This window comes from Vulpes vulpes, chromosome 16 (genome assembly GCF_048418805.1).
Source record: "Vulpes vulpes isolate BD-2025 chromosome 16, VulVul3, whole genome shotgun sequence".
Classification (NCBI taxonomy): domain Eukaryota; kingdom Metazoa; phylum Chordata; class Mammalia; order Carnivora; family Canidae; genus Vulpes; species Vulpes vulpes.
This window is the reverse complement of record NC_132795.1, coordinates 59663774-59689509: the sequence shown is the minus strand read 5'-3', so window position 1 is coordinate 59689509 and position 25736 is coordinate 59663774. Positions and strand designations below refer to the sequence as shown.

The window sequence follows — 25736 nt, the reverse complement described above, 5'->3', positions numbered from 1 at the left end:
ACCCCCGTCCTGGACTCCGCGCCCAGCCGCTGCCGCAGCCGCTTCCGCTTCCGGCCCTTTCCCCGGCGCCGCGGAATGACGTCAGAAGCGGGCGCGGACGCGCAGAAACATCCTCCTGCGCGTGTGCTGTGTGCGGGCCGGGGCGCAGGACTGTCAGCGACGGCGCCGGCCGCCGGGCGGCGGGGGTCCCAGTGCTGCTGGGGCCGAGTGTGTAGCGCGAGGCGTCCCTGAGCTGAGGACCATGAACCGCAGTCGCCAGGTGACGTGCGTGGCCTGGGTCCGCTGCGGCGTGGCCAAAGAGACGCCGGACAAGGTGAGGCCTGGTCGCCGGGAGGGAAGGGGAGCGGCCTCTTCGCGGCATCCTCGTCCAGGCCCCCCTGGAGAACCTGGGCCCGCTCCACGCGGCCTGGCCTGGCGGGCGTGTCGGCCCGGGTATGGTGAGGGGGGCCGCCCGCCCGCTGGGCCCCTACCCCCGCCCAGCCCCACCCCCCGAATTCGCGCGCACGTGGCCTTGGCGGCGGGAGGGGGCGGGGTGCTGCCCAGAGTGGGAAATCCGCAGCGCCTTCTTGACAGCCCCGAAGCTTCACGCGCAGCCCAGGGCGTGTCCAGGCACAGCGGGAAGAGGGAGCTCGTGTGTGAAACCACCGTCCACTCATGGGCTCGGAGTCCGGAGGAGCAGGATGGGAGCTGCGGTGTAGAAAACTGCTGTGGAGACCATGATGTCGTGAGGCTGGGAGTTGAATAGTAATCTCTCGCGGGGATCCGAGTGAGATGTTGATGTGGCATTGGGGGATGAGAGGTAAACATGGCACATCGTGAAGGAAAAACCTGCAGAAGTTCGACGAGTCCAGAGGAGAGATGAAGATTACTTGAGTAGTTCACCTGATCTTTACTCAGAGATTTTTATGTTTGCAGCATTGTTCAGGGTCTAGGGCTAGGCATAAAAACAAAACTTCCCTGCCTGTATGGAGTCGACATGTACGTAGATGTCAGTGGGAATAAATGCTATGAATGAAAGGGGGGCCTTGAAACGTGATAGGAATGTAAGTATCGGGAGGTGAAGTTAACAGGAATGAGGGATTGGCAGAGCCCTTGAAGGTTTAACTTCCACCAGGGCACGCAGACTGTGCTTGTTTTTTGGGTTTTGGTGGGGTATTTTTTTAGGGTTTTTATGTATTCACGAGAGAGACAGAGGGGCAGAGGTGCAGGGAGAGGGAGAAGCAGGCTTCCTGGGGGGATCCCCATGCAGGACTCGATCCCAGGACCCAGCCCTGAGCCAAAGGCAGATGCTCAGCCACTGAGTCACCCAGGTGCCCCTGGGCTTATTTTATTCACCATTTTCTCCAGTGTTCGGCTCCAGTAGATACTGAATGCATATATATAGAGAGAGAGATTAGTGCCAGGAAATTATCTCATTAGAAATTAATTATTAAAGACTCCTAACTCGGGGAAACGAACTAGGGGTGGTGGAAGGGGGGAGGAGGGCGGGTGTTGGAGGGGAATGGGTGACGGGCACTGAGGTGGACACTTGACGGGATGAGCACTGGGTGTTTTTCTGTATGTTGGTAAATTGAACACCAATAAAAATTAATTAAAAAAAAAAAGAAATTAATTATTGATTAAAAAGAGACAAGGGGAGCCCTGGTGGCACAGCGGTTTAGCGCTGCCAGCAGCCCGGGGTGTGATACTGGAGACCTGGGATGGAGTCCCACGTCGAGCTCCCTGCATGGAGCCTGCTTCTCCCTCTGCCTGTGTCTCTACCTCTCTCTCTCTCTATGAATGGATAAATAAAATCTTTTAAAAAAAGAGAGAGAGAGACTTGTTAGCTTTTAAAGACTATATAAGTCCCAACATGTCTACACACTGGAACCCCTTAGGGAGCTTTGAAAAATACTGATGCCTGAGGCACCTGGCTGGCTCTGTTGGTGGAGCCTGGTTGATCTCCAGGGGATGAGTTCCAGTGCCACACAGTACCTGTGCCCTACTCCCATATATTGTAGTTTAATTGGTCTGGACTGTTAGAAGATCCCCCCTCCTCATTCCCCCATGATTCTCATTGCAGAAAAATTTGGCAACCACTGCTTAAAGAGTCTGAGTTTATTCTACAAAGTCAAAATAGGAAGAAGATACTGAGTTTATTCTACAAAATCCCAGCAAAACTGGGATCAATGAGAGTAATTAGGAAAGTATCTTTAAAAATAAGAAGAAATATCTTTTAATTAAACTTAAAAGCCCTTAATTGTTGGAACAATGAATGTCATCCCTCAAGAGAATTTCTGTATCACTAGAGGTGGTTTAGTGCAAACTGAGTGACTGATTCATCACCTATCATCATCAAGCATCCCTACCATGGGCTGAACACTGAACTATGTGTGTAAACACAATGACAGGTTGATTTCTGTCTTCAAGGATCTTAGAGGTTAGCAGTGATTGTTTTAAAAGGTATTGAAGCATTGATTAGGCAAAGGAATGTCAGTTTTGAAGTAAAGAGAACGATTCCAATGATCCTTTTGAACAGGATCTTCAAGTAGATTCATAAAGGTAGCTGGAAAGATGGAACTGGATGGCTCAGTTGGTTAAGCATCGGACTCTTGAGTTTGGCTCACATCGTGATTGCAGGGTCGTGAGATCGAGTCCTGCATCAGGCTCCCAGCCTAGCACAGAGTGTGCTTGAGAGTCTCTCTCCCTTTCCCTCTGCCCTTAGCCCCTGCTTACTCTCTTTCAAATAAATCTTCAAATAAAAAGAGAGAGAAAGAAGGAAAATTATGTGGAACAGGAATATGAGACCCATACTCACTCAGAAGGGTGAGTTTGGGATAATCAGTTCAGAGGTGAAAGTTTTAGTCTTCAGAATGAATGTGCTTTGTAAGGAAGTGACAGTGTAATGAGTGAATAATTGGCAGTGAGAACTGGGAAGAAGCAGGGGACCAAGGAAGGATGGTTTGTTTAGGAGGTACCCATAAGGAAAATGAGAAGTAGCCAAGAAGAAATCAGAATAATTGAATGAAAATGAGATGGACTAATCTAGAAGCCAGTTTAAAAAGTTAGTCTTTTTCAAAAAGTCTGGGAAGTAGACTGAGGATGATTTCCTTAACTGTATTGTAATGAAACGTTTGCTCTCTTATAGGTAGAGCTTAGTAAAGAAGAAGTAAAACGTCTCATTGCTGAAGCAAAGGAAAAATTACAGTAAGTTTAAGATTGCTGATATCTAAAGTCAAGTCCAGATGAAATGTAAATTTTAAACAATGATGGCAGGGTGGTCCTTTATTGATCAGTACCATTTGGGTGATTTCTTTTATCTTTTTTGTTTCTTGGCATAGAGAAGAAGGTGGCAGTGATGAAGAGGAGACAGGTGATCCTTCAGAAGATGGCATGCAGAGTGCACGTACCCAGGCACGACCAAGGGAGCCCCTGGAAGATGGTGACCCAGAGGACGACAGGACACTGGATGACGATGAGCTGGCTGAGTACGACTTAGATAAATATGATGAGGAAGGCGACCCAGGTTAGAATTCACTCATTTCTTGTTTTTTTTTTTTAAGATTTATTTACTTATTTATGATAGAGAGAGAGAGGCAGAGACAGAGGCAGAGGGACAAGCAGGCTACATGCCGGGAGCCCGATGCGGGACTTGATCCCGGGACTCCAGGCTCGCACCCCAAGCCAAAGGCAGGCGCCAACCCGCTGAGCCACCCAGGGATCCCCCACTTCTGGTTTCTTTCTTTTTTCTTTTCTTTTCTTTTTTTTTTTTTTAAAGAATTATTTATTTATTTATGATAGACATTGAGAGAGAGAGAGAGGCAGAGTGTGTCACAGGCAGAGGGAGAAGCAAGCTCCATGCCGGGAGCCCGATGTGGGACTCGATCCCGGGACTCCAGGATCGCGCCCTGGGCCAAAGGCAGGCGCTAAACCGCTGAGCCACCCAGGGATCCCCCCACTTCTGGTTGCTTATCACAAGCTCAGTGTATTTGTATTAGATCATGCCTCTAGTGTTCCAGAGCTTTACTCTGAGCTTTTGTTGTCCTTTATGCCAGTTGAGTAATCTGGCTCAAGACTAGGGCAGATAGCATGTTTCCTAAACTGGTTTAGAAAATAAGCTAACTCACTAAACTAAGATTTGAAAAAGCAGTATATTTTATTGCATGTAGTGGGTATGACCTGTAACTCAGGTTGAGGGATGAACAAAATGGGTGAAGTGGGGGCGAGTGGGAGATACAGGCTTCCAGTTATGGAATGAGTAAGTCATGGGGATGAAAGGTACAGCAGAGGGAATATAGTCAAAAAATATATATACGGCATTGTATGGTGACAGATGGTTGCTACACTTGTGAGCATGGAATGATGTGTAAGAGATGGTATATTGTTGTACGCATGAATTTAATATGTTTCAGCTATACCCGAATGAAAAAAATGTTTTTTAATCTGTAGGTCCTGTCTCTTTGCAATAATGAGAGAGGAATTATTACCCCCATTTTATAGAGAAAAGAGAGGATTACAAAGATGAAATGACTGCCACACAGCTGGTGAACAGCGGAGCTGAGGATTGGACATTCTCTTGCTCTAAAGCCTTTACTGTTGCAGTACATTTCATTAGATACAGAGAATAGTTTTTTCCATTGGACTCTGGGTTGTGTACCCCTAAACTTAGGACTAGGTTGAGTCCTAGTCCTGCTATGACAGAGTGTCATGGGAACACAAAGAAAGGAAAAGTTAACCCTGCATGGAGAAATGGCATTCAGAAACTGCTGCTTGGGGCACCTGGGTGGCTCAGTCAGTTAAGCATCTGACTTAAGCTCAGGTCATGACCTCAGGGTCCTGGGATTGACCCCCACGTCAGACTCCCCATTCAGCGGGAAGTCTGCTTGTCCCTTTCCCTCTCCTCCTCCTGCTCGTGCTCTCTTGCTCATATTCTCTCACTCTCACAAATAAATAAAATCTTTAAAAAGATAACTGCTTGTTAATATCCTACACTGTGTGGATTATTGGCTCACTCTTATCCAGTTGAAATTCCCATCTCTGACCAATTAGTCCTGCTTCCTTAAAGTAGCTTCCCTAACAGTTAGAATATATTTCTTTCCCAGAGTTTGTTATTTGGAGTCTCCTCTAGGTCACCCTTGCAGATATGCTGTAAGAGAATTCCAATTTGAGAAAAGTTTAGTGAAAAAGGCATAATAGTACCTTTTTCAGAGTCATACAGCAAATTAACATATCAGCAGTTCTGAGAAATCTTGTAATAAACCCATTTAACTTTGTGAAACCCATCATTTTTTATTTGACCAGACAACCCTTATTCTGTGTCAATTCCAGTGTTTCAGGGTAATTTTACCTCTTTTTAATAATGACTTTAATAATAACTATACTGGGGGGGGGGCGGCATGGAGAGAGAGGGAGAAAGAGAGAATCTTTGCAGGCTCCAAGCCCAGCACAGAGCCCAAAATGGGCTTGATCTCACAACTCTGAGATCATGACCTGAGCCAAAATCAAGAGTTAGGTGTTTAGCCAACTGAGCCACTCAGGCGCCCCATGACTATACTTTTGATAATGACGACAAGGAGCAAGTTAGAGAATCTGAGCGGAGAGCTAAAATTTTTCTAAGAGCTTTACAGTTTAATTCCTTTATTAGAACATTGTGAATACCAAAACTATCAAGTATGCATTCTGAGGTCGAATGTAAATGGCTTCTATTTAATTTCTTGTAAGATTTACTTATTTATTTGAGAGAGAGAGGAGTGTGGAGCTTGATCCCAGACCGAGATCATGGCCTACACTGAAACCAAGAGTAAAGACATGTAACTGACTGTGCCACCCAGGTGCCCCTATAAATGGCTTTTAAATTCCTGTTGTTCAGTATTTTCTGACTATGGATGATCCAGTTAGTTATGAAATAGACAGTTGGAGCTAAGTCTAAAGATGGGATACCTTAGGAAAATGCTTTTTGTTGAAATAACTTGTCATTTCAATTTATGAATTCTTACAGATACTGAAACTCTTGGTGAATCTCTCTTGGGTCTTACAGTCTATGGAAGTAATGATCAAGATCCTTATGTTACTCTAAAAGATACGGTAAATGTTTGTGTGGCTTTTCTAATTATGCTTCTTAAGTGTTTGGAAAACCTTACCAAGTATCTGCTTCTGGTTAATGACTTGTTCTCTCCACTTAGGAACAATATGAACGTGAAGATTTCTTGATCAAGCCCAGCGACAATCTCATAGTGTGTGGCAGAGCTGAACAAGACCAGTGCAATTTAGAGGTGCACGGTAAGTGGGGACCAGCCCTTATGGAAAGGTTCTCTAAGATGAAAATAATCACTAATAGTTACTGTTGTGAATTTTCAGGTACCAGATCCTGCTGGATCTCATTAAGTTAAGTGGTTAATTATATACAGTCTATAGGTATCCTGGTTGTTGCTTTGGTACCTGACTTTATTTATGGATATATGTCTCCCAAAAGGTGCTAATGGGGGTTTTTAGTCTTTTATTTGAAGATTTTTGCCAGTTTTTCACTCTCCCTCTCCCCCCATTGGAGAAAAACCTAGAAGTAAAGCCATATAAAAATACAGGAAACAATTACAGTCCTTTTACCCCAACGTAACTTGTTGCACGTGCTTTTTACTCTGGTGTCTTTTCTGGGTACTTTTTCTTTATGTGGCAAAGATTATACACAATAGGTTTTTATTCTGCTTTTTTCCACAGAGTCATTTCAGGTATTTCCCATTTGCTTCTTCACAAAAATTCAACGCAGAGGCTTCCATTCCTCTGGTTGTCTTTCCCAGTTCAAGGAATATTCGCACCACCACCAGAGGTGAATGCTTTGACTCTAAAGTAGACACTGGAGTATTTCTTTTTCATTTGGATTTTTAAATCAGATATATTTAATGTTGCTGTTTACTGAGTCAACAAACATTAATTGAATAAACTTTTCTTAAAAAAATCTAGACCTTCAAGATGTCTACAGTATTCTGCCTCTAGATTTCCCCTTTTGTTTTTCTTGCCCCTTCTCCTGCGTGCATCCTCAGACATGTCTGTCCTTCCGCAACAATCTACTAGTCATTTGTCTTTAAAATTTGAAGCTTTACAGATATTAGGCTAAGGCCCTTTATTATAGGAAATAGAGTTGCATAGCTCAAAAATTAAAATTATGGTTAATGTTCTTTGACATTTTTTTAGGTTACTTTGTCACTCCATTTTGTAGCTTGGATTTCTGGAACTCTACGTTTTTTAAGGCTTCCTTCAGGAAGCCTGTAGATTAGGCCATTTTAATCCAGGGCCATTGTGGATCTATTTACAAAATGAAAAGGCTTTAAATAGCAGATACTTCAGTGTGAAGTTAGTCTTCTAATGATCTTTGAGCTTTTTTACACATTTCAAATGAAAACCATGGGAAATTTTTTAGAAACCAGTTCTAATTTCAGAAAATTGAAAACTCTGTTCCAGTTTGCCATTGATTTTTACACACAGGTTCCTGTGAGAGCTTACTGCAGCCATTCCTTTGAATTTACTGAGTATTAGGGGTTTAAGAAGTTAAAACAAGATTCTTCTAAAGCATCATTATCATTTTTTATCTAAAATGTAAGATGAGTACATTAACCATAGTTGAGGTTCTTGCAGGACCCCAAGCTTAATCATTTTGAACATGCATATGTAAAGTGATATGATAGAACATGACATGGATTTGCTGATCTAGGATCTAACCCAGATGTAGAGGTCTGAGAAAACTTTTTTTAAAGTTTTTATTTAAATACCAGTTAGTTAATATACAATGTAATACTAGTTTCGGGTGTACAATATAGTGATCCAACACCTCCGTACATTGTCTGGTGCTTATCACAGCAAGTGTACTCCTTAATTCCCATCCCCTATTTTACCCATCCCTCCACCCACTTATATTCTGGTAACCATCAGTTCTCTATAGTTAAGAGTCTGTTTTTTGGTTTGCCTCTCTTTTTTTTTCCTGTTGCTTGTTTCTTAAATTCCACATATGAATGAAACTATGGCATTTGTCTTTCTCTGGCTTATTTCGTTTAGCATATTCTCTAGCTCCATCCACATTGTTGCAAACGGCAAGATTTTATGTTTTATAGCTGAGTAATATTCCATTGTGTATATGTATAGATCTCACCTCTTTATCCATCAGTTGGTGGACATTTGGGCTCTTCCATAATTTGGTTATTGTAGATACTGCTGCTATAAACATTGGGGTGCATGTACCCCTTTGTATTGGTATTTTTGTATTCTTTAGGTAAAGACCTAGTAGTACAATGCTGGATAGTAGGGTAGTTCTATTTTTAACTTATCTGAGGAACCTCCAGAACTGTTTTCCAGAGTGGCTGCATGGGTTTGCATTCCCACCAGCTGTGCAAGAGTGTTCCTCTTTCTCCACATCCTTGCCACCATCTGTTGTTTCTTGTGTTGATTTTTAGCCATTCTAAGAGATGAGAGGTGGTATCTCATTGTAGTTTTGTTTTATATTTCCCTGATTGAACAGTGAGGATGAGCATCATTCCATCTGTTTGCCATCTGTATGTCTTCTTTGGAAAAATGTCTATTCATGTCTTCCACCCCATTTTAAATTGGATTATTTGGTTTTTGGTGTTGAGTTTTATATGTTCTTTATATATTCTGAATACTAACCCTTCATCAGATATGTCATTTGCAAATTCTTCCTCCCATTCTGGAGGTTTTTGTTGATTGTTTCCTTCTCTGTTCAGATGTTTTTTATTTTGATGTAGTCCCAGTAGTTTATTTTTACTTTTATTTCCCTTGCCTCAGAAGACATATCTAGAAAGTGGTCTGAGGAATTTCTTTAAATATCTGTAGCCTCTCTTAAGATTGCTTCCTTCTAATAAAAAGCATATTTGGGGGGAATTTCTGATTATTTAGGCTCTGTTTTATCAGTATTCCATTATATGATTTTTTTAAAGATTTCTTAGTCATTGATTTTAACAGTATTTTTGCTCCTTAATATTATAACTCTGAAGGATAAAGAACCAATTCTTTTTTTTTTTTTTTAAGATTTTATTTATTTATTCATGAGAGACACACACAGAGGCACAGACACAGGCAGAGGGAGAAGCCGGCAACATGCAGGGAGCCTGACGTGGGACTCGATCCCAGGTCTCCAGCATCATGCCTTGGGCTGAAAGTGGCGCTAAACCACCGAGCTACCCAGGCTGCCCAGAGCCGATTCTTTTAGTTGTCATATTCCAAAAGAATGTTCTCAAGAGCTTTATTTACATTGTTGGTCTTTAAATATTAAAGAAGTAATTTCTGACAAGCATTTAGATTTCTAAATATGAGTTATTTCTCTCCAGTGTTGTTTTTTATTTGTTTATTCTTATAGCCAGATAGACCTTTAAAAGTTAATAATAAAGTACTCTCTGTAGAGCCTCTGTAAACATTTCTTTTCTGTAGTGGGTGGACCAAGAGATAGCCAGTGCACATGCAGGTAGAGTGTTCAGGCAACCGTTAGTTCTCTTGTCACTGTTCTTGTTCCTTGGACACACCAGGTGATAGGAATGGATAAGATCTGCAGAATTTTTGCCTAGCAGTAACAACTTTGGAGGCTTCTTTCGATGCCATCAAATGTGTCTCACTTGAAGCACATGGGCTCCAGTAGGCTTAACAGGGAGAGTCTGTCCTTTTCAGTGGGATGTGATATCTTATTCTGACTCAATAAAGTCTTGTTCTTATTTTTTCAGTTTATAATCAGGAAGAAGATTCTTTTTATGTGCATCATGATATACTACTGTCTGCGTATCCTCTGAGTGTGGAATGGCTGAATTTCGATCCTAGCCCAGATGATTCTACAGGTAATTAGAAAAGCTAAGATTACTCAATGGTTCCTAGTCCTTTCTGTTATTCCTAGCCACATAAGTTATATATTCTATATGAATGTTTTCAGAATTGTTGATTTTTTTATGAAATTATTTTATAAAGTTACATAGTTCTTAAAACACATTCACTGAATTGTTTTGAGTCTGTATATCTCCAGACTTCAGATGAAGAGGTTAGCCACTCTGCTGTAGACAGGAGGCTGACAGCATTAGGGGTTGCAAAACTATGTGAAGTTATCATAAAACCCAGAATAAACTAGCATGATGTGTCTGGAGAGTTCAGTGGCATAACCTTGCTCAGCATCAGGTAAAACCAAAATGAAGTGGAAAGTAGGTTCTCGTGTTAATATTTTTGGCTACAGCTGCACACTACTAGTTGGTCCATCATACTTGTTAATAAAAGTAAAATCTGATAATACTCCTACCTTAATGCCTCGTTTGCCATGCTTATTCACATTCTTGGTCTGAGTAAATCCACATTTTCAAGACACTGGTGAAGGTAGAGACAGATTTTTTTTTAAGTTTTTTTTTTTTTTTAAGATTATTTATTTATTTATTCATAGAGACACACACAGAGAGAGAGAGAGAGAGAGAGGCCGAGACACAGGCAGAGGGAGAAGCAGGCTCCATGCAGGGAGCCTGAAGTGGGACTCGATCCCAGGTCTCCAGGATCACATCCCAGGCTGCAGGTGGCGCTAAACCGCTGCGCTATGGGGGCTGCCCGGTAGAGACAGATTTTGTTCTCAGGACCTAAGTAGGGATCTAGGGCCAAGAGACTGTGCCCTTGTTATTCACATTATGGTTCAGGAGTCAGCTGCACCATATTGGCATCACCTGGGAACTGGTTGGAAATGCAGATGTAGGGGCCTACTCAAGACCTCCTGAAACAGTGTGCATTTTAACAATATTCCTTTTTTTTTTTTTTTTAATTTTTATTTATTTATGATAGTCACAGTGAGAGAGAGAGAAGCAGAGACACAGGCAGAGGGAGAAGCAGGCTCCATGCACCGAGAGCCCGACGTGGGATTCGATCCCGGGTCTCCAGGATCGCGCCCTGGGCCAAAGGCAGGCGCCAAACCGCTGCGCCACCCAGGGATCCCCATTTTAACAATATTCAAGTGATAACACATGCATATGAAAGTTTGAAAGAAAGTACCCTACGCCATTACTCAATCTACAGTGCAATATTTTTCATTAGAAGTTTTTTAAATATTTAAATATTAAATATTCATTTCCTCCTATAGGAAATTATATTGCTGTGGGAAGTATGACCCCCGTTATTGAAGTGTGGGACCTTGATATAGTAGACTCTTTAGAGCCAGTCTTCACACTTGGAAGTAAGCTATCAAAAAAGAAGAAAAAGAAAGGAAAGAAGGTAATCAAGTTAATAATTACTTAAACTCTAATGACAAGTTTACTGATGGGATGGAGAACATAGACTTTTTCATTTAGATACTTTAGTGGAACAGGACAGATAGTTATAAAATTACTGTAGTTTCTAGTTTCAAAGGTCCTTCCAAGGAAAAATTGATCTCTGATTGCACAGAACTTCCATTCGTCAATTATTCATCCTTGACACAAAACAGTTTACTCTCAGGTTATGATCTTTTTTGATATATAGTAACTATTCACACTAATATGCTGGTTTGAATTTTTGAAAAATTTCTCTGTAGCCTTTAGTATGTTGAATTCTAAATATCTATGTATTAATTCCTATAGCTTTTAAAACTTAACTTTGGGGGTGGGGATTGGTATTTATAGAACTGTACCACCTAGATTAAGAACTATTATAGTTTCTTTTCTGTAAAAAGTATTTATCATGGATCTCTAAAGTAACAGGAAGACAAAGTATTTCTTTCTTTAGGTCTTCAAGCACGTTTGCTTAAGATCAAACAGTAGCCTTTAAGATTTAAAGAATCTTTCAAATTAACATATCAATTATAGGGAGCACTTTAATACAAAAAGTAATTAAACAATTATTACAGAGTTCCTCAGCAGAGGGGCATACCGATGCTGTCCTGGACCTTTCTTGGAATAAGCTGATCAGGTAAAAAAAAACAACATTTGGAAGATTGTTAGAGACTAACCACTGTCATCTTTCCTCATGCCTACACCTGTCTCTCTGTGTTGTGCTTTGGGGGTCTCTGTGTCCATGTCTTATTTCCCTTTCCCACGGTATATGCCACTTAAGGCAGGAGCTCTGCTGTCTGTATCTGTGCAGCCCCTACATCACCTGCCAGCTTGAGGCTTGGTAGGAGCTTGGGCTCGTTACATATTTGGTGACCAAGTGCCCTCCCAACACCACAAGGAAAAAACTGTACTGCAGTGCCAGTGGTGCTGAATTGTACTTCTTTTCATGGAAGATTTTTCTCTCGCTTTATTTAGTTTGCACAAAATCTCATCCACATTTTTTTAATTGACTTAACTGTGGTAAAATATACATAATAGTTACCATTTTAACTGTGTTTTAGGTATAGAGTTCAGTGGACATTACTGTGCAACCATCATCACCATCCAATTCCAGAACTTTTGTCATCTTCCAAAACTGAAGCTTTGTGCCCAGTAAACAATAACTCTTCATTCTTGCCACCCTCAGGCCCAGCCCTAGTAACCACCACTCTATTTTGTGTCTCTGAATCCACTCTTCCAGTTACCTCATATAGGTAGAATCATATAGAATATCTGCCCTTTTGTCACTGGCTTATTTCAATTAGCACAAGCTCATCCATGCTGCAGCATGCGACAAGATTTCCTTCCTTTTTAAGGCCGAATGATATTCCACTGTTCAGTTAGCCCACATTTTGTTTATCCATCTGTCGATGAATACTTGGGTTGCTTCCACCTCTTGGCTGTTGTGAGCAGTGCTGCCGTTATGCACATGGATGTTCAAATATCGGTTTTTAAGTCCAGTTTTCAGTTCTTTTGAGTTTATCCCCAAAAGTTAAATTGCTGGCTCCCATGGCAGTTCTGTGTTTACCATTTTGAGGAGCACTTTTCAGGTGCCTGTGGCCCGTTTGTGTATATCTTTGGAGAACTGTCTATTTAAATCCTTTGCCCTGTTTTGAATTGAATTCTTTGGTTTTTCATTGAGTTGTAGTTCTTTGTATATTCCAGATATAACTTCTCATCAGATATACAGTTTGCAAATACTTTCCCCCATTTAGTGGATCACCTTTAGCTCTTTTGATAGTGTCCTTTGATGCACAGAAGTTTTTAATTTTGATGTAGTCAGTTTATTTTTACTTTTGTTGCCTGTGCATTTAGTGTTAAATCCAAGAAATGATTGCCAAATCCTTGTCATAAAGTTTTTCCCTTAATAGTTTTACAGTCTTCACTCTTAGGTTTAGGTATTTGATCCATTTTGAGTTAATTTTTATATGCAGTGTAAGAGTTCCACTTCATTGTTTTGCATGTGTCATCCATATATTCTTTATCCTGATCCTTAAACAATTAGTCCAAAAGGCCATTTTCCTAACAGCATAACTGGTTTGAGGGGCTACTGAGGCAAGGGAGGTGAGCATTAACTTAGTTTACTTGAAGAATGAGAACGAACTGGATTGCCCAAGGCACATTTTCTTAGCAGTTCTGTTTTACAGGATACTTTGTAATTGTGAGCATTCTTAAACGGATCCCAGAGTGCTGGCTTACCTAGGGATATCCTGCCTTTTTGTTTGTGTTCATACGTCTTCGGAGTTAATCATTTGGTGAGGGGCACCTGGCTGGCTCATTTGGTAGAGTATGTGATTCTTGATCTCAGTTTAAGCCCCAGGTTGGGTGTAGAGATTACTTACAAAATTAATCTTAAAAAAAAAAAAAAGAAAAGAACCATTTGATGAAATGGGCCTAAGATAATAGGTTACGTTGGTATTTCCCAAACTTATCTGCAAGTCAGAATCTTCTGGGTAACCCTTTAAAGTACAAGTCCTGGGGCACCTGGCTGGCTGAATCAGTATAGCATGCAACTCTTGATCTCGAGGTTGTGAGTTCAAGTCCCATGTGGGGTTTAGAGATTACTTAAAAAAAACAAAATCTTAAAAAAAAAAAAAAATCTTTTTTAAAAAATAAAGTACAAGGATGCCTGGATGGCTTGGCGGTTGAGCGTCAGCCTTCACCTCAGGTCCTGATCCCAGGATCCAGGATCAAGTCCTGCACTGGGCTCCCCACAGGGAGCCTGCTTCTCCCTCTGCCTGTGTCTCTGCGCCTGTCTCTGTCTGTCTGTCTGTTTCTCTCTCTCTCTTTCATGAGTAAATAAAACTTAAAAAATAAAGTACAAGTTCCTGAGCTCTAATCCCCTCAAGATTGAGTCATATGTGGAGCAAGGGCCCAAGAATCTGTTGTGGTGGTTTATTTTTTAAAGCTTCCCCAGATTTTGTCTGAATTGGGTCTGTTCCTGACTATTGTAATGGGCAGATAAATAAGAGGCCGACTGTGAGTGTGTCATGCTTTTGGGAATCCACTCGTTGACAAATCTGAACTGTCACAGTAATTATATATGTATTAAATTCTTATATAGCAGCTATTAATTTGAATAACTGAAAGTTTGTTCTGAGGGAACAGCCTCTCAGCAGTGCCTTTCCCCAGCCACAATCCCCTGGCTCCGTTTAGACACTGCCAGCACTTATACCCCTGTCCCACCCCAGCTGCACTCACGTCTTGACTGCAGTGCCACATGTATCTTTGTTCCTTAACTCTTCCACTTTTTCTTATTTTAGACCTTGGTTCTCCTTTCCCCTCTCTTTGTACAAAATGCTTTTAAATATTCTCCATACATACCCTGGTGCATAGAGTTTGGGATCATGTGAAGAGTAACAAGTTGTTGTTCCTAGTTGGTGACCTTGGTTTCTAGTAAAATGCTGCCAGTAACAAAATGCATGTACTCTGTTCATTCATACTGTCATTGTAGCACTCTTCTTGGGGTGTAGTGTTCAGGAGTTTAGAGGGGAGAGTGGTAATTTATTTGTAAGCCTCATGAAACAAGAATTTTAATGTGAAAGGAATCTCAGATGTTTGGGCAAAGACTAAGTTTAAAAATGTACCGTGAAATTTTAACTTTTTGCTGTTGGCAAGCATTGAATACAAATAAAATATTGGGAATTTACATAACATTGAATCTGTGACATGCCAAGGACTTTAAATATTAATGACTTGTTCGTGGGACTGAATGGTAGAAGTTTGAAATTCATTGAGTAGAAAAAAGGTAACATGATCTGAATATACATGATCCTCTTAGGAGACCCTACCTGTGTCACTGAAATGTGAGTTATAAAACTGAAAGCAGTTTGTGTAATGGAAGTATTTCTTGAGGAAATAGTATTTAAAAATGAACCCATCAACATTTTCTTTTAACAGCATATTAGTTTTCTGGACAGATATTACTATCACTAATGACTTCTGTTCCAGGCCTTTCAAACTACATCTTGAAGAATGAGCTTTCAATTTCATGAATATTTGTATTTTTACAAGGAGGAAAGGCAGGCAGCTAACATTTATCAAGGGCCTGCTGTAGTCTAGTCACTCAGCCACATACTTTTTAAAGCTGGCTGTAACATTCTCACTGGCAGGCCAGGGAGTGTGACTTACTTTTAAGACCTACAGCTAATAAACGACAGCACCAGGAGTCCATTTCAGGTTTCCTAGGCTTTAAAGCCTGTATTCTCTTATAGAATGATATTATTAGCACTTGATCCCTAAGGGCTAGGCATATTGATTTTTCCTATTAATGGCAATTAATGCCCTTTTTAATTAAAAAAAGTTGAGCTATAAGTTCACATATCCACATATCATAAAATTCACTCCTTAAAGTATATAATTCAGTGACTTGGGGTATATTCCCAAAATTGCACAACTCCCTACATTCTAATTCCATAACATTTTCATCAATTCAAAACGCAACCTATAACATAAGCAGTCACTCATTCTTCTGTCCTTCCAGCCCTTGGCACCCAGTAATCATCTTTCTGTCTGTGGATCTATCTGGACATGTGGCCTTCTGTGTCTGGATTCTGTCACTTTGAATAATGTTTTCAAGGTCCATTTATTAGTACATCGTTCCTTTTTAGTGCTGAATAATATTCCCTTGAACAGATACACCACATATTGTGTATCCATTCACCAGTTAATAGACATTTGGTTTGTGTTTGTTTTTGCCTATTATGAATAATGCTACTGTTAACATTCGTGAACAGATTTTTACACAGGCCTGTGTTTTCATTTTCTAGGATATATAAGGGTGTTGTTGCTAGGGTCATATGGTAGTGTCTGTACCATTTCCATTCGCACCAGCAAGGTAGCTAATTTTTCTGTTTTGCTAGCACTTGTTTTTGTTCATCTTTTTCATTATAGGCGTCCTATGAGTATTAAGTGGTATCCCATGTTTTCACTTTCCTAATGAACAACTTCTCCCATGCTCATTGGCTATTTATAGATCTTCTTTAGAGAAATATCCATTCATATTCCTTGCCCATCTTCTAATTGGGTTGTTTTTTTATTCTTTAGTTGAAAGTTCTTTATATATTCTAGAATCAAGTCCTTTATCAGATACATGATTTACAAATAATTTTCTCCCATACTGTGAATTTTCTTTTCGCTTTCTTGATGATCTCATTTGCAACACAGAAGTTTTTCATGTTGATGATGTCCAATTCATTTACATCTTTTGGTTCTTAGGCTTTTCGTGTCATACCTAAGACACCATTGCCTAACCCAGGGTCATGAAGATTTATACTTGTTTTCTTCTGAGAGTTTAATAGTTTTAGCTCTTCTGTTAGTAATTACATGTTTTATTTTGAGGTAGTATGAGATAGAGGTCTAACTTCACTCTTTTGCAAGAGGATGTCCAGTTATCCCTGAACCATTTGTTGAAAAAAACCCTTCTTTTCCCCATTGAACAGTGGATAATCTTAACATCCTGTCAGAAACGAATGACCATAAATTTTCAGGTTTATTCTGCATTCTGTTCTGTTAACCTGTATGGCTATCCTTAAGCCAGTACCACAGGGATCCCTGGGTGGCGCAGCAGTTTAGCGCCTGCCTTTGGCCCAGGGCGCGATCCTGGAGACCCGGGATCGAATCCCACGTCGGGCTCCCGGTGCATGGAGCCTGCTTCTCCCTCTGCCTATGTCTCTGCCTCTCTCTCTCTCTCTCTGACTATCATAAATAAATAAAAATTTTTTAAAAAAAGCCAATACCACATTGTTAGGATTATTGTTGCTTTTCAGTCAGTTTTGAAATCCAAATTGTAAACTTTTCAACTTTGCTCTCTTTTCCAAGATTATTTTGGCTATTCTGAGTCCATTGTATTTCTATGTGAATTTTTTAAAAGACTTACTTACTTACTTATATATTTTAGAGAGTTTGCCCATAGGTGGGTGGGGCAGAGAGGGAGAGGAAGAATGAATCTCAAGCAGACTCACACCAAGCACAGAACCTGATACGGGGCTTAATCCCATGACTCATGAGATCATGACCTGAGCCGAAACCAAGAGTCAGATACTCAACCATCAGCCATTCAGGTGCCCCTCCATATGGATTTTAAAACCAGCTTGTCCATTCTCTCCAAAAAGAAAATAAAAAGTCTGCAGGGATTTTTGAAAGGTATTGATTGAATCTATAGATTAGTCTATAAATTGTAGTATTTCTGTCTTAACATCAAGTCAGAGCACCTGGTTGGCTCAGTTGGTGGAGCATGTAACTCTTGATCTTGAGTTTGAGCCCTACTTTGGGTGTAAAGATTACTTAAAATAATCCTTTTTTTTTTTTTTTTTTAATTAGGTCTTCCAGTCCATGAACAGGGGACATCTTTCTGTCATTCAGATACTCTTTCTCAGGCTTTTATAGTTTTCAATATGTAAATCTCGAATGCTTTTGTTAAATTTATTCTTTAATATTTTATTGTTTGATGTTATTGAAAATGGGATTTATATTTAGTGCTATTGACTTTAAAAATGATTACCTGATTTGTCTTCTCCCTTTCTTAGAAACGTGCTGGCAAGTGCATCAGCTGACAACACTGTAATTCTGTGGGATATGTCCTTGGGGAAACCCGCAGCTAGCCTTGCCGTACACACAGACAAGGTATGGTGATTGAGTGGATAAAAGGGATTCTAAAAAATATGGGACAAATGTTGGCTATCAATGATTCCAAACATTTATATATGGCTTTTTATGAATTACAAAGTGCTTTGACATGCTGTCTTATTGCATCTTCACAGAGCCCTGTATGATAGTTAGAACTACCCATCTTAGAAAGCAAATGTGGAGACAGAAAAATGAAGTGACCAAAAACATGAGTACTTTGTAGCATGTTTACAGAGACTCTATAAAGAGACAGAGAGGTACCAGTCACCAGATGAAGTTAAAGAATGTAACAGACCTGTTACTGCCAAACTCAGGGACCGACCCAGTGAGCTGGTGTACATGGTGGGACTTCCAGAGAGTGTTGAGTTGCCCAGATAAGTTTGACTGCTTCCTTTTTTGTTCTCAATATATTTAACATTTGAGGGACGTAAATATTCTGCCAAACACGACCTGAGAAATCCTGCATTATAAGTGTTCCCTTTGAAAGTGTTTTGTCCTTTTGATTATGTAGTACATTTGTTTCTTTAAATAGTGCTAAGTTTCAAAGGGAAAAATGTATACAAACACCACCAAATTGGTTCTCTTACTAAGCAGTTTTATCAAAACCAAACAAACATAGTTCTGTTCATTTATGTCTTTTCTGGTTAGGTCCAGACTCTGCAGTTTCATCCATTTGAAGCACAGACTCTGATTTCTGGATCCTATGATAAGTAAGAAAACACTGCAAGAATTATTGCTGCTGTTTTTATCCTGTAATTCAGAAAGTATCACGATGCTCAGATACAATATATTACTGTTTAAATTTCTAGTAATACTTTTCCCTTTCAACTTTGGTCCTTTCAGTCTGCAAGAGAGTGTGGTTCTGTCATAATAATGTAGTTCCTAACTAGCAACTACTTTGATTCCTAGAGGGCATATGAGTTAGCCATTGCTTTGAAATAGGTATCTCAAAATTCAGGGACATTTCTTATGCCACTGCAAGACTGAGCTAATTTAAGCTAGATTCACCTGGTAGGTCTGCTTATCTTGGCTTGTTTTGGTGGGGCTTTGGAGATTTGGCTCTCTTGTGTTTCACATCCTCATGGGACCAGTGGGCTAGCCCACCCATGTTCTCATGATGAGGTCAGAAGCTTAAGCGGAGATACCAAGGCCTCTTGAGACCTAGGCTCAGAACTAGTACACTCTGTCTTACTTTCTTGGCTGAAACAGGTAATACGGAGTGGGAAACAAACTGCCTTTATGGAAGAATTCCAACATTACTGACGGGGTGTGGATATAGGGAGAGGTGAAGAATTAGACCCCTGACAGTCCATCACAGGGGTTTTCCAGTCACATGTGTGCATGTTTTTACAGATTCGGTCTGAAGGTGGGAGAGAATAGAAGCAGAAACCAACTTGCAGACTTTATTTTGATTCCTTTTTCTTTTGAAGAGTGATAGGTTTATATTTTTAGTTGGGATTCATTCAGATTATAAACATCTATCCATTGGCTCCCCCAACACAGTAAGCTGCTTGTAGAGAGTAAATTTGGCTAAGACATGGATTATCTGGCTCTGAGCACTGCTAGGAACAGGGAAATTTGAAGTTGTCCTCGTCTTTTGAAAATAAGATTCATTGTGTAAGTGGAGGGCTCAGCCTGGATACAGTTAAGCCTTCTACTAAATCAAGAGGCCACCAGTGCCTTCAGGTGACAGAACCGGAGTCCACCAGTTAGTGAAAATCAACTCCTCTTTTCTACTTTATTTTAGAACCTTAAAACAAGCTTTAAATAATTGGATCTTGAGTTCACAGTGTTGTTTTATTACCGTTTCATTATAAACAAACATAAGGGAACCCTGGGTGGCACAGCGGTTTAGCGCCTGCCTTGGGCCCAGGGCGCGATCCTGGAGACCCGGGATCGAGTCCCACGTCGGGCTCCCGGTGCATGGAGCCTGCTTCTCCCTCTGCCTTTGTCTCTGCCTCTCTCTCTCTGTGTGTGACTATCATAAATAAATAAAATTTTAAAAAAATTTAAAAAAATAAACAAACATAAAACATATAAAATTGAACTCTTAAAACTGTAACTTTGCCTGTGTCCAGGTCAGTGGCTTTGTATGACTGCCGAAGTCCAGATGAAAGCCATCGAATGTGGCGATTCAGTGGGCAGATTGAGAGAGTGACTTGGAATCACTTTTCACCTTGTCATTTTTTGGTAAGACTGCATACTGCTGTTTTGCTTATCTAGGTTACTAATGACTGACATTGATTCCATTGTAGAGAGAGTCTCTGAAGAGCTTTTTCTGTTGTGTTTATTTTTGGGGGTTTTGGGGGTTTTTTTGAGTAGGCTCCACACACAACATGGGCCTTGAACTCCAACACTGAGGTCAAGAGTCACATGCTCTGCCAACTGAGCCAGCCAGGTGCTCTGCTTTTTCTGTGCTAACGTTGTGAAATAGTTAGATTTTAGAGCTTAAAAAAAAATTGTTTTAACAACAGTGGATCAGCCACAAATAGTCACCATGATTTTGCTAATTTCCAGCCATTTTCAGCCACATTTTAATTACTGATTTTGATTGTATTACTAATGTGTTTCTTTGAAATCTTAAGCATGGTTAATCTGTGTTTTTTAATGGTTAAGTTCATCCAAGAAGATATTCTTTTATTTAAATTAAATGGAGCTCCAGTAATGAGAATGCTAGCCTATTTGATTAATATAGCAGTCTCGGGGCAGCCCCAGTGGCTCAGCGGTGATCGAGTCCTGCGTCAGGCTCCCTGCATGGAGCCTGTTTCTCCCTCTGCCTGTGTCTCTGCCTCTCTGTGTGTGTGTGTCTCTCATGAATAAATAAATAAAATCTTAAAAAAAAAAAAAAAAAAAAAAGCAGTCTCCCAAATAGGAAAAAAGTGTAAGTTCTTTCTATAACTATCCTTAATATATGTAGGATAACAGTTTTCTATATAGCATTCAGAGATTCCACAGACCTTTCAATCCATGGAGAAATAAAATCCCAACTTTGATTCAGAAGATTAAAGAAATTATGATACATCCATGAACTTCCTAATTTTCCTGAAGTAAAATATATAGTGCTTTGTGAATGAAGGCAAAACAGCTTTCTTAAGATATGTGGACAGGTTTTTTTTTTTTTTAATATTTATTTATTCATGAGAGACAGAGAGTGAGAGAGAGACAACAGGCAGAGGGAGAAGTAGGCTCCATGCAGGGAGCCCGACGTGGGACTCAATCCTGGGACCCCAGGATCACCCCTTGGGCTGAAGGTGGACTAAACTGCTGAGCCACCGGGGCTGCCCTGTGGACAGTTCTAATAAGGTTCCTGAAGCAATGATTCTGAACACACTTAATCTCATCTCTGTGTTCAGGGGTGCTGCGCTGTTGGCCTGAAGCCAGGTTCCATTTTTTGATGATCAGGAGTGAAGTCCCAGCTGTATTTGAATGTTGTGTCGTATGTTGGGTCTCTACACTCAAACACACCCATTTCCTGTGGCTCTTTGCTAACAAGTTTTCATTGGTACTAAATCACAAATATTTAGGAAAATGAGAAGTTACAATAAAATGGCTTACCCCTTCCCTCCAGGCTCCCCAGGATGAGACCTTGTTCTCTTTTGTTTGTGTTCCCTCACACAGCCCACCTGCCAAGATTGTATCACTTGTCCTTTTCTCCTTCCCTGTTTCTAGTAATGGGTATTGCCCCCAGTCTGCATACAGGCTCAAGTGTCTCTCATCCTTGACTAGGTCTGTCTCATGGTTCCTTCTTTCCTCCCTTTTCTTAGAAGTGTAACAACCCACTGTGATCTGCCTCTCTTTATCTGATTAAACCTTTCTGCCAAAATGTTGACACTATCCATCACTTTCGTCAGAAGCACTGTTTCCTTGGCTTCCCTGACCTCCTTTGTTAGGCCCACTCTTTGATTCTTCTGTGAGCTCCTGCTCAGCCTGTACCTTAAGTGGCTGTGCTTCCAGGCCTCCGTTCCTTTGAATCTGACTTATGCTTACACATCGCTATCCCTTGTCCACACCACAACCAGAACTTCATCCTCACACCCACTGCACAGTAGACCTACTAGCTGAATTAGTCCATGCAGGAACAGATGCTGCTTATACATAAGTAAATTTTTCACAGTATTTTTTTTAAGATTTATTTATTTATTTATTCATAAGAAACAGAGAGAGGGCGGGCAGAGACAAAGGCAGAGGGAGAAGCAGGCTCCATGCAGGGACCCTGACTCGGGACTCGATCCCAGGTCTCCAGGATCACGCCCTGGGCTGCAGGTGGTGCTTAACCGCTGTGCCGCCAGGGCTGCCCTTTCACAGTATTTTTTAATAAGCTCCTCAGGTAAATAGCTGGTTTTCACTATAATTTATACTGCTTACCCATTGCTAAATGTTATTGCCATGTAGCATGATCTTGCCCCTTTTTACTCTTTCCAGGCTAGTACAGATGATGGCTTTGTATATAACTTGGATGCACGTTCAGATAAGCCAATTTTTACACTTAATGCACACAATGATGAAATCTCTGGTGAGCACAAATAGTCTTTCATTTTATTAACTTATGATGAATTAAGTCTATATTTCAGAGTCAACAACTAATCTTATCTTCTTTTAGGTCTTGATCTAAGTAGTCAAATCAAGGGTTGTCTTGTGACAGCATCAGCTGACAAATATGTGAAGATCTGGGACATATTAGGAGACAGGCCAAGTCTGGTTCACTCTAGGGACATGAAAATGGTAAGAATCTCTGGGCACCTTTCTTTTCTGCTTTTTTCTGTTTCTGACCTATATTGACGTCTTTCCCTAGGAATATTTGTTGAAGTTCATCTTGAGCTTAGTCAAATTTGATGGGAGGTTTATGACTTAGGACAGTTTTAGAGGAAAATCAGTGACTGTCTGATTCCTTTCCCAACTGACATGATTAATTAACATTAACAGTTGTTTGGTAAGAAGGGTGGGCAAGAGGATTTTCTAGGACTCAAGCAGAATAACAATGGTTTACTTTTTTAAACGTGAATTCATTTAGCAAATATTTATTGAGCACCTACTATATGCCAGGCACTGAGATAATATAATTGGAGATGTAGAATACTGCACATCTGTTTGTATGTACAAATATTTGTGGGGAAAGTAAGACACAATTATATAGTACTATCCCATGCTTATATTTAAATGCTTAAATGTTTATATTTAAATCTAGAATAGCTTATCCTGAAACATAAATGGTGATTATCTTAGTGATTTTGATACTTTTTCGTGTACCTAGTAATAAGCATTAAAAAATTTAGAAATTTTAAAAAATCATTTCATTTAAAAAATTATTTAATGGTGACCTGTAGTAACATCATTGCTTAAAAAGGGAAAATAAAAGTTTCTGGGAATACTGAGCAGATTAGAGACCTGAGTAGGCAGAGTACACACATCCTTGCAGAACGGCCATCATGCTGAACTTGTGGCTTCGTCTTGCCACTTGGAATCTGAACTACTTTACAAGCTTATTAAAAAGAGATACTAAGCTGGTTCTGAGTAACCATTCAGATAAGTTCGTGTATAGGAGCAAGAATTTCTGGAAGGACTGAAATCACTGACCTTCTGTTTTTTCTTCTAGGGAGTTCTGTTCTGTTCTTCCTGTTGCCCCGATTTGCCATTTATTTACGCCTTTGGAGGTCAGAAAGAAGGGCTTCGGGTCTGGGATATAAGCACAGTCTCATCAGGTAAGAATCTTAATTTCCTTTTCCTAAACAAGAAAAATGTGTGGCTTGAATAAGTTAGATCTATTGTTCATACTGTAATGTCCTCTGCTTGGGAAATAGGATCACATGTAATATAGAGTTGTTCATGTTCACAAATTTGTCTTCACAGTTTAAATGTACACCATTTAAAAAATATTTATGACAAAATTTGAATTTATGGGAAAGCTGGAGGGAAATATTATGTGGTCTCAAAGAACAGCCCTCCCCTTCCCAGTGTAAATAATCTGCCTTTTCTCAATATTCTTACAAAATCCAACTTTCTAAGGGACCACTCCCCTCCTTTCAGAGGAACCTGGCTGTTTATTACCTTGGGGTAGAGGACATAGCTCCACTGATTCCTGAATCTTCCATGTAGAAAAAAGGTTCTAAATCCAAAAAAATGTCTCTGCTGGTTAGGAGACAGAGAAAAATGAAAGAAAAAATAGTCACTTTATCAAGATAAATAAAACCAAGGACAAGGCAAAGAAAATTAAATGGTAGAGCAACTTAAAATGTGATTAACCTCATTCAGAATATTCACTTGGACTTCTTAGTTGATTATTTCATTTCCCTTTTATAAAGTATTAAGTATATTTTCATAAAATGTCTACAGTAGGACAGAAAACAATACTGTTCATTCCTACACCTCAGTGTTTTATATTATAGGTTCTTAATTTCCTGGTGTTAATTTCTTATTTATTTGTGTTTTAGTAAATGAAGCATTTGGAAGACGAGAGAGGCTTGTTCTTGGCAATACAAGAAGTTCATCTATTAGTGGCCCTTTTGGGAGCAGGAGCTCAGACACACCAATGGAGTCTTAACGAGGAGTATAAAATTTCCTGTTTATTACCTTAACTCAGTTTTTAAAAACTGGTCTAAAAACATCCATGTGTAGTTGGAGCCATGTAATGACAGAAACTAAATTTATTTCCTACTGCCAGACATTCCTCTGCAGCTATGGTGGCAGCACAAATAGGGCTGGTCTTTGTGCTTGCCTTTTAAATGTTTGGTGTTTAGGGATCCTACTGCATTTCTTAAAGAGGATAATAAAGAAGTTTTTTAAAAAAATAATTCCTTAAATATGCCATGTGTCATAGGTAACCTAGAGGTTTGCAAAACAGGTAATAACTTATGGAATTTTAGGAGAAGAAAATCTCTGATCTTAAAGATGGGTAAACTCAAGCCTAGAATGGCTGTGATTTGGCCAGTATTGCACAGTAACCGTAAACGGGCAGGTGCCCCAGGAATTGCTCTTTCCTGAGTTGACTGTTTTCCAAGCAGTGTTCATGATTTTAGAATTGTTCTCAGTGCTACTTGTAAAGTTCAGTAACTAAATGCCTCTTTCCCCCCAGCATGGTATATTCATTGTAATCAAAGACAAAAAGAGGCATTACATAAGGTGTCAGTTTTGTAAATATTATAGGAAAACTTAAATTGTACCTAAATATATAAAGCAAATGTTAATAGACCTAAAGGAAGAAACAGCAATATAATAACAGTAGGGGACTTTACTATCCCACTTTCACCAGTGAATAGACCAGACAGAAAATCAATATGGAAACATTGGCCTTAATGGGAACTATACAGAAATTCCCTCTGAAAGCAACAGAATATGCATCTTCTCAAGCACACATGGATTTCCCTTTCCTAAAAAATTCCTAAAAATATACTATTACCAAGTCTCAATTCTCCAGGATAGATCACATGTACCACAAAAAAATATATTAATTTCAGAAAATTGAAATATCAGGTGTCTTTTTTGATCATAGTGATATGAAACTAGAAAATTACATGATACGGGATCCCTGGGTGGCGCAGCGGTTTGGCGCCTGCCTTTGGCCCAGGGCGTGATCCTGGAAACCCAGGATCGAATCCCACGTTGGGCTCCCGGTGCATGGAGCCTGCTTCTCCCTCTGCCTGTGTCTCTGCCTCTCTCTCTCTCTCTGTGTGACTATCATAAATAAATAAAAATTAAAAAAAGAAAGAAAATTACATGATGCGAACTGGAAAATTTGCAAATATATGGAGATTAAATAACATGCTACTGAACAGCCAGTGGGTCAAAGAAGAAATCAAAAGAGAAAATATACATTGAGACAAGTGGAAATAC

The 25736-nt window shown here is 40.0% G+C and overlaps 1 protein-coding gene across 1 annotated transcript; it reads left to right on the top strand.

Annotated features, from left to right (window-relative positions):
- Positions 1–25370, top strand: PWP1 (PWP1 homolog, endonuclein). The gene is made up of 15 exons (XM_026010939.2): positions 1–313; positions 3128–3186; positions 3321–3505; positions 5978–6063; positions 6162–6258; positions 9699–9809; positions 11078–11208; positions 11819–11880; positions 17810–17906; positions 18558–18619; positions 19988–20099; positions 22332–22422; positions 22510–22631; positions 23503–23608; positions 24338–25370. The coding sequence occupies exons 1-15, from the start codon at positions 242–244 to the stop codon at positions 24445–24447; spliced, it is 1503 nt and encodes a 500-aa protein (XP_025866724.1). The 5' UTR covers positions 1–241; the 3' UTR covers positions 24448–25370.
- The last annotated feature ends 366 nt before the right edge of the window (positions 25371–25736 follow it).

What these genes read in the sequence shown, in the direction of transcription:
- PWP1 (XM_026010939.2), top strand. Translation starts at nt 242, where the DNA reads ATGAACCGCAGTCGCCAGGTGACGTGCGTGGCCTGGGTCCGCTGCGGC. An exon ending in TGATGAGGAAGGCGACCCAG is followed by an intron (nt 3,506 to 5,977) that starts GTTAGAATTCAC and finishes GAATTCTTACAG; the next exon opens with ATACTGAAACTCTTGGTGAA. An exon ending in ATTTCTGGATCCTATGATAA is followed by an intron (nt 18,620 to 19,987) that starts GTAAGAAAACAC and finishes GCCTGTGTCCAG; the next exon opens with GTCAGTGGCTTTGTATGACT.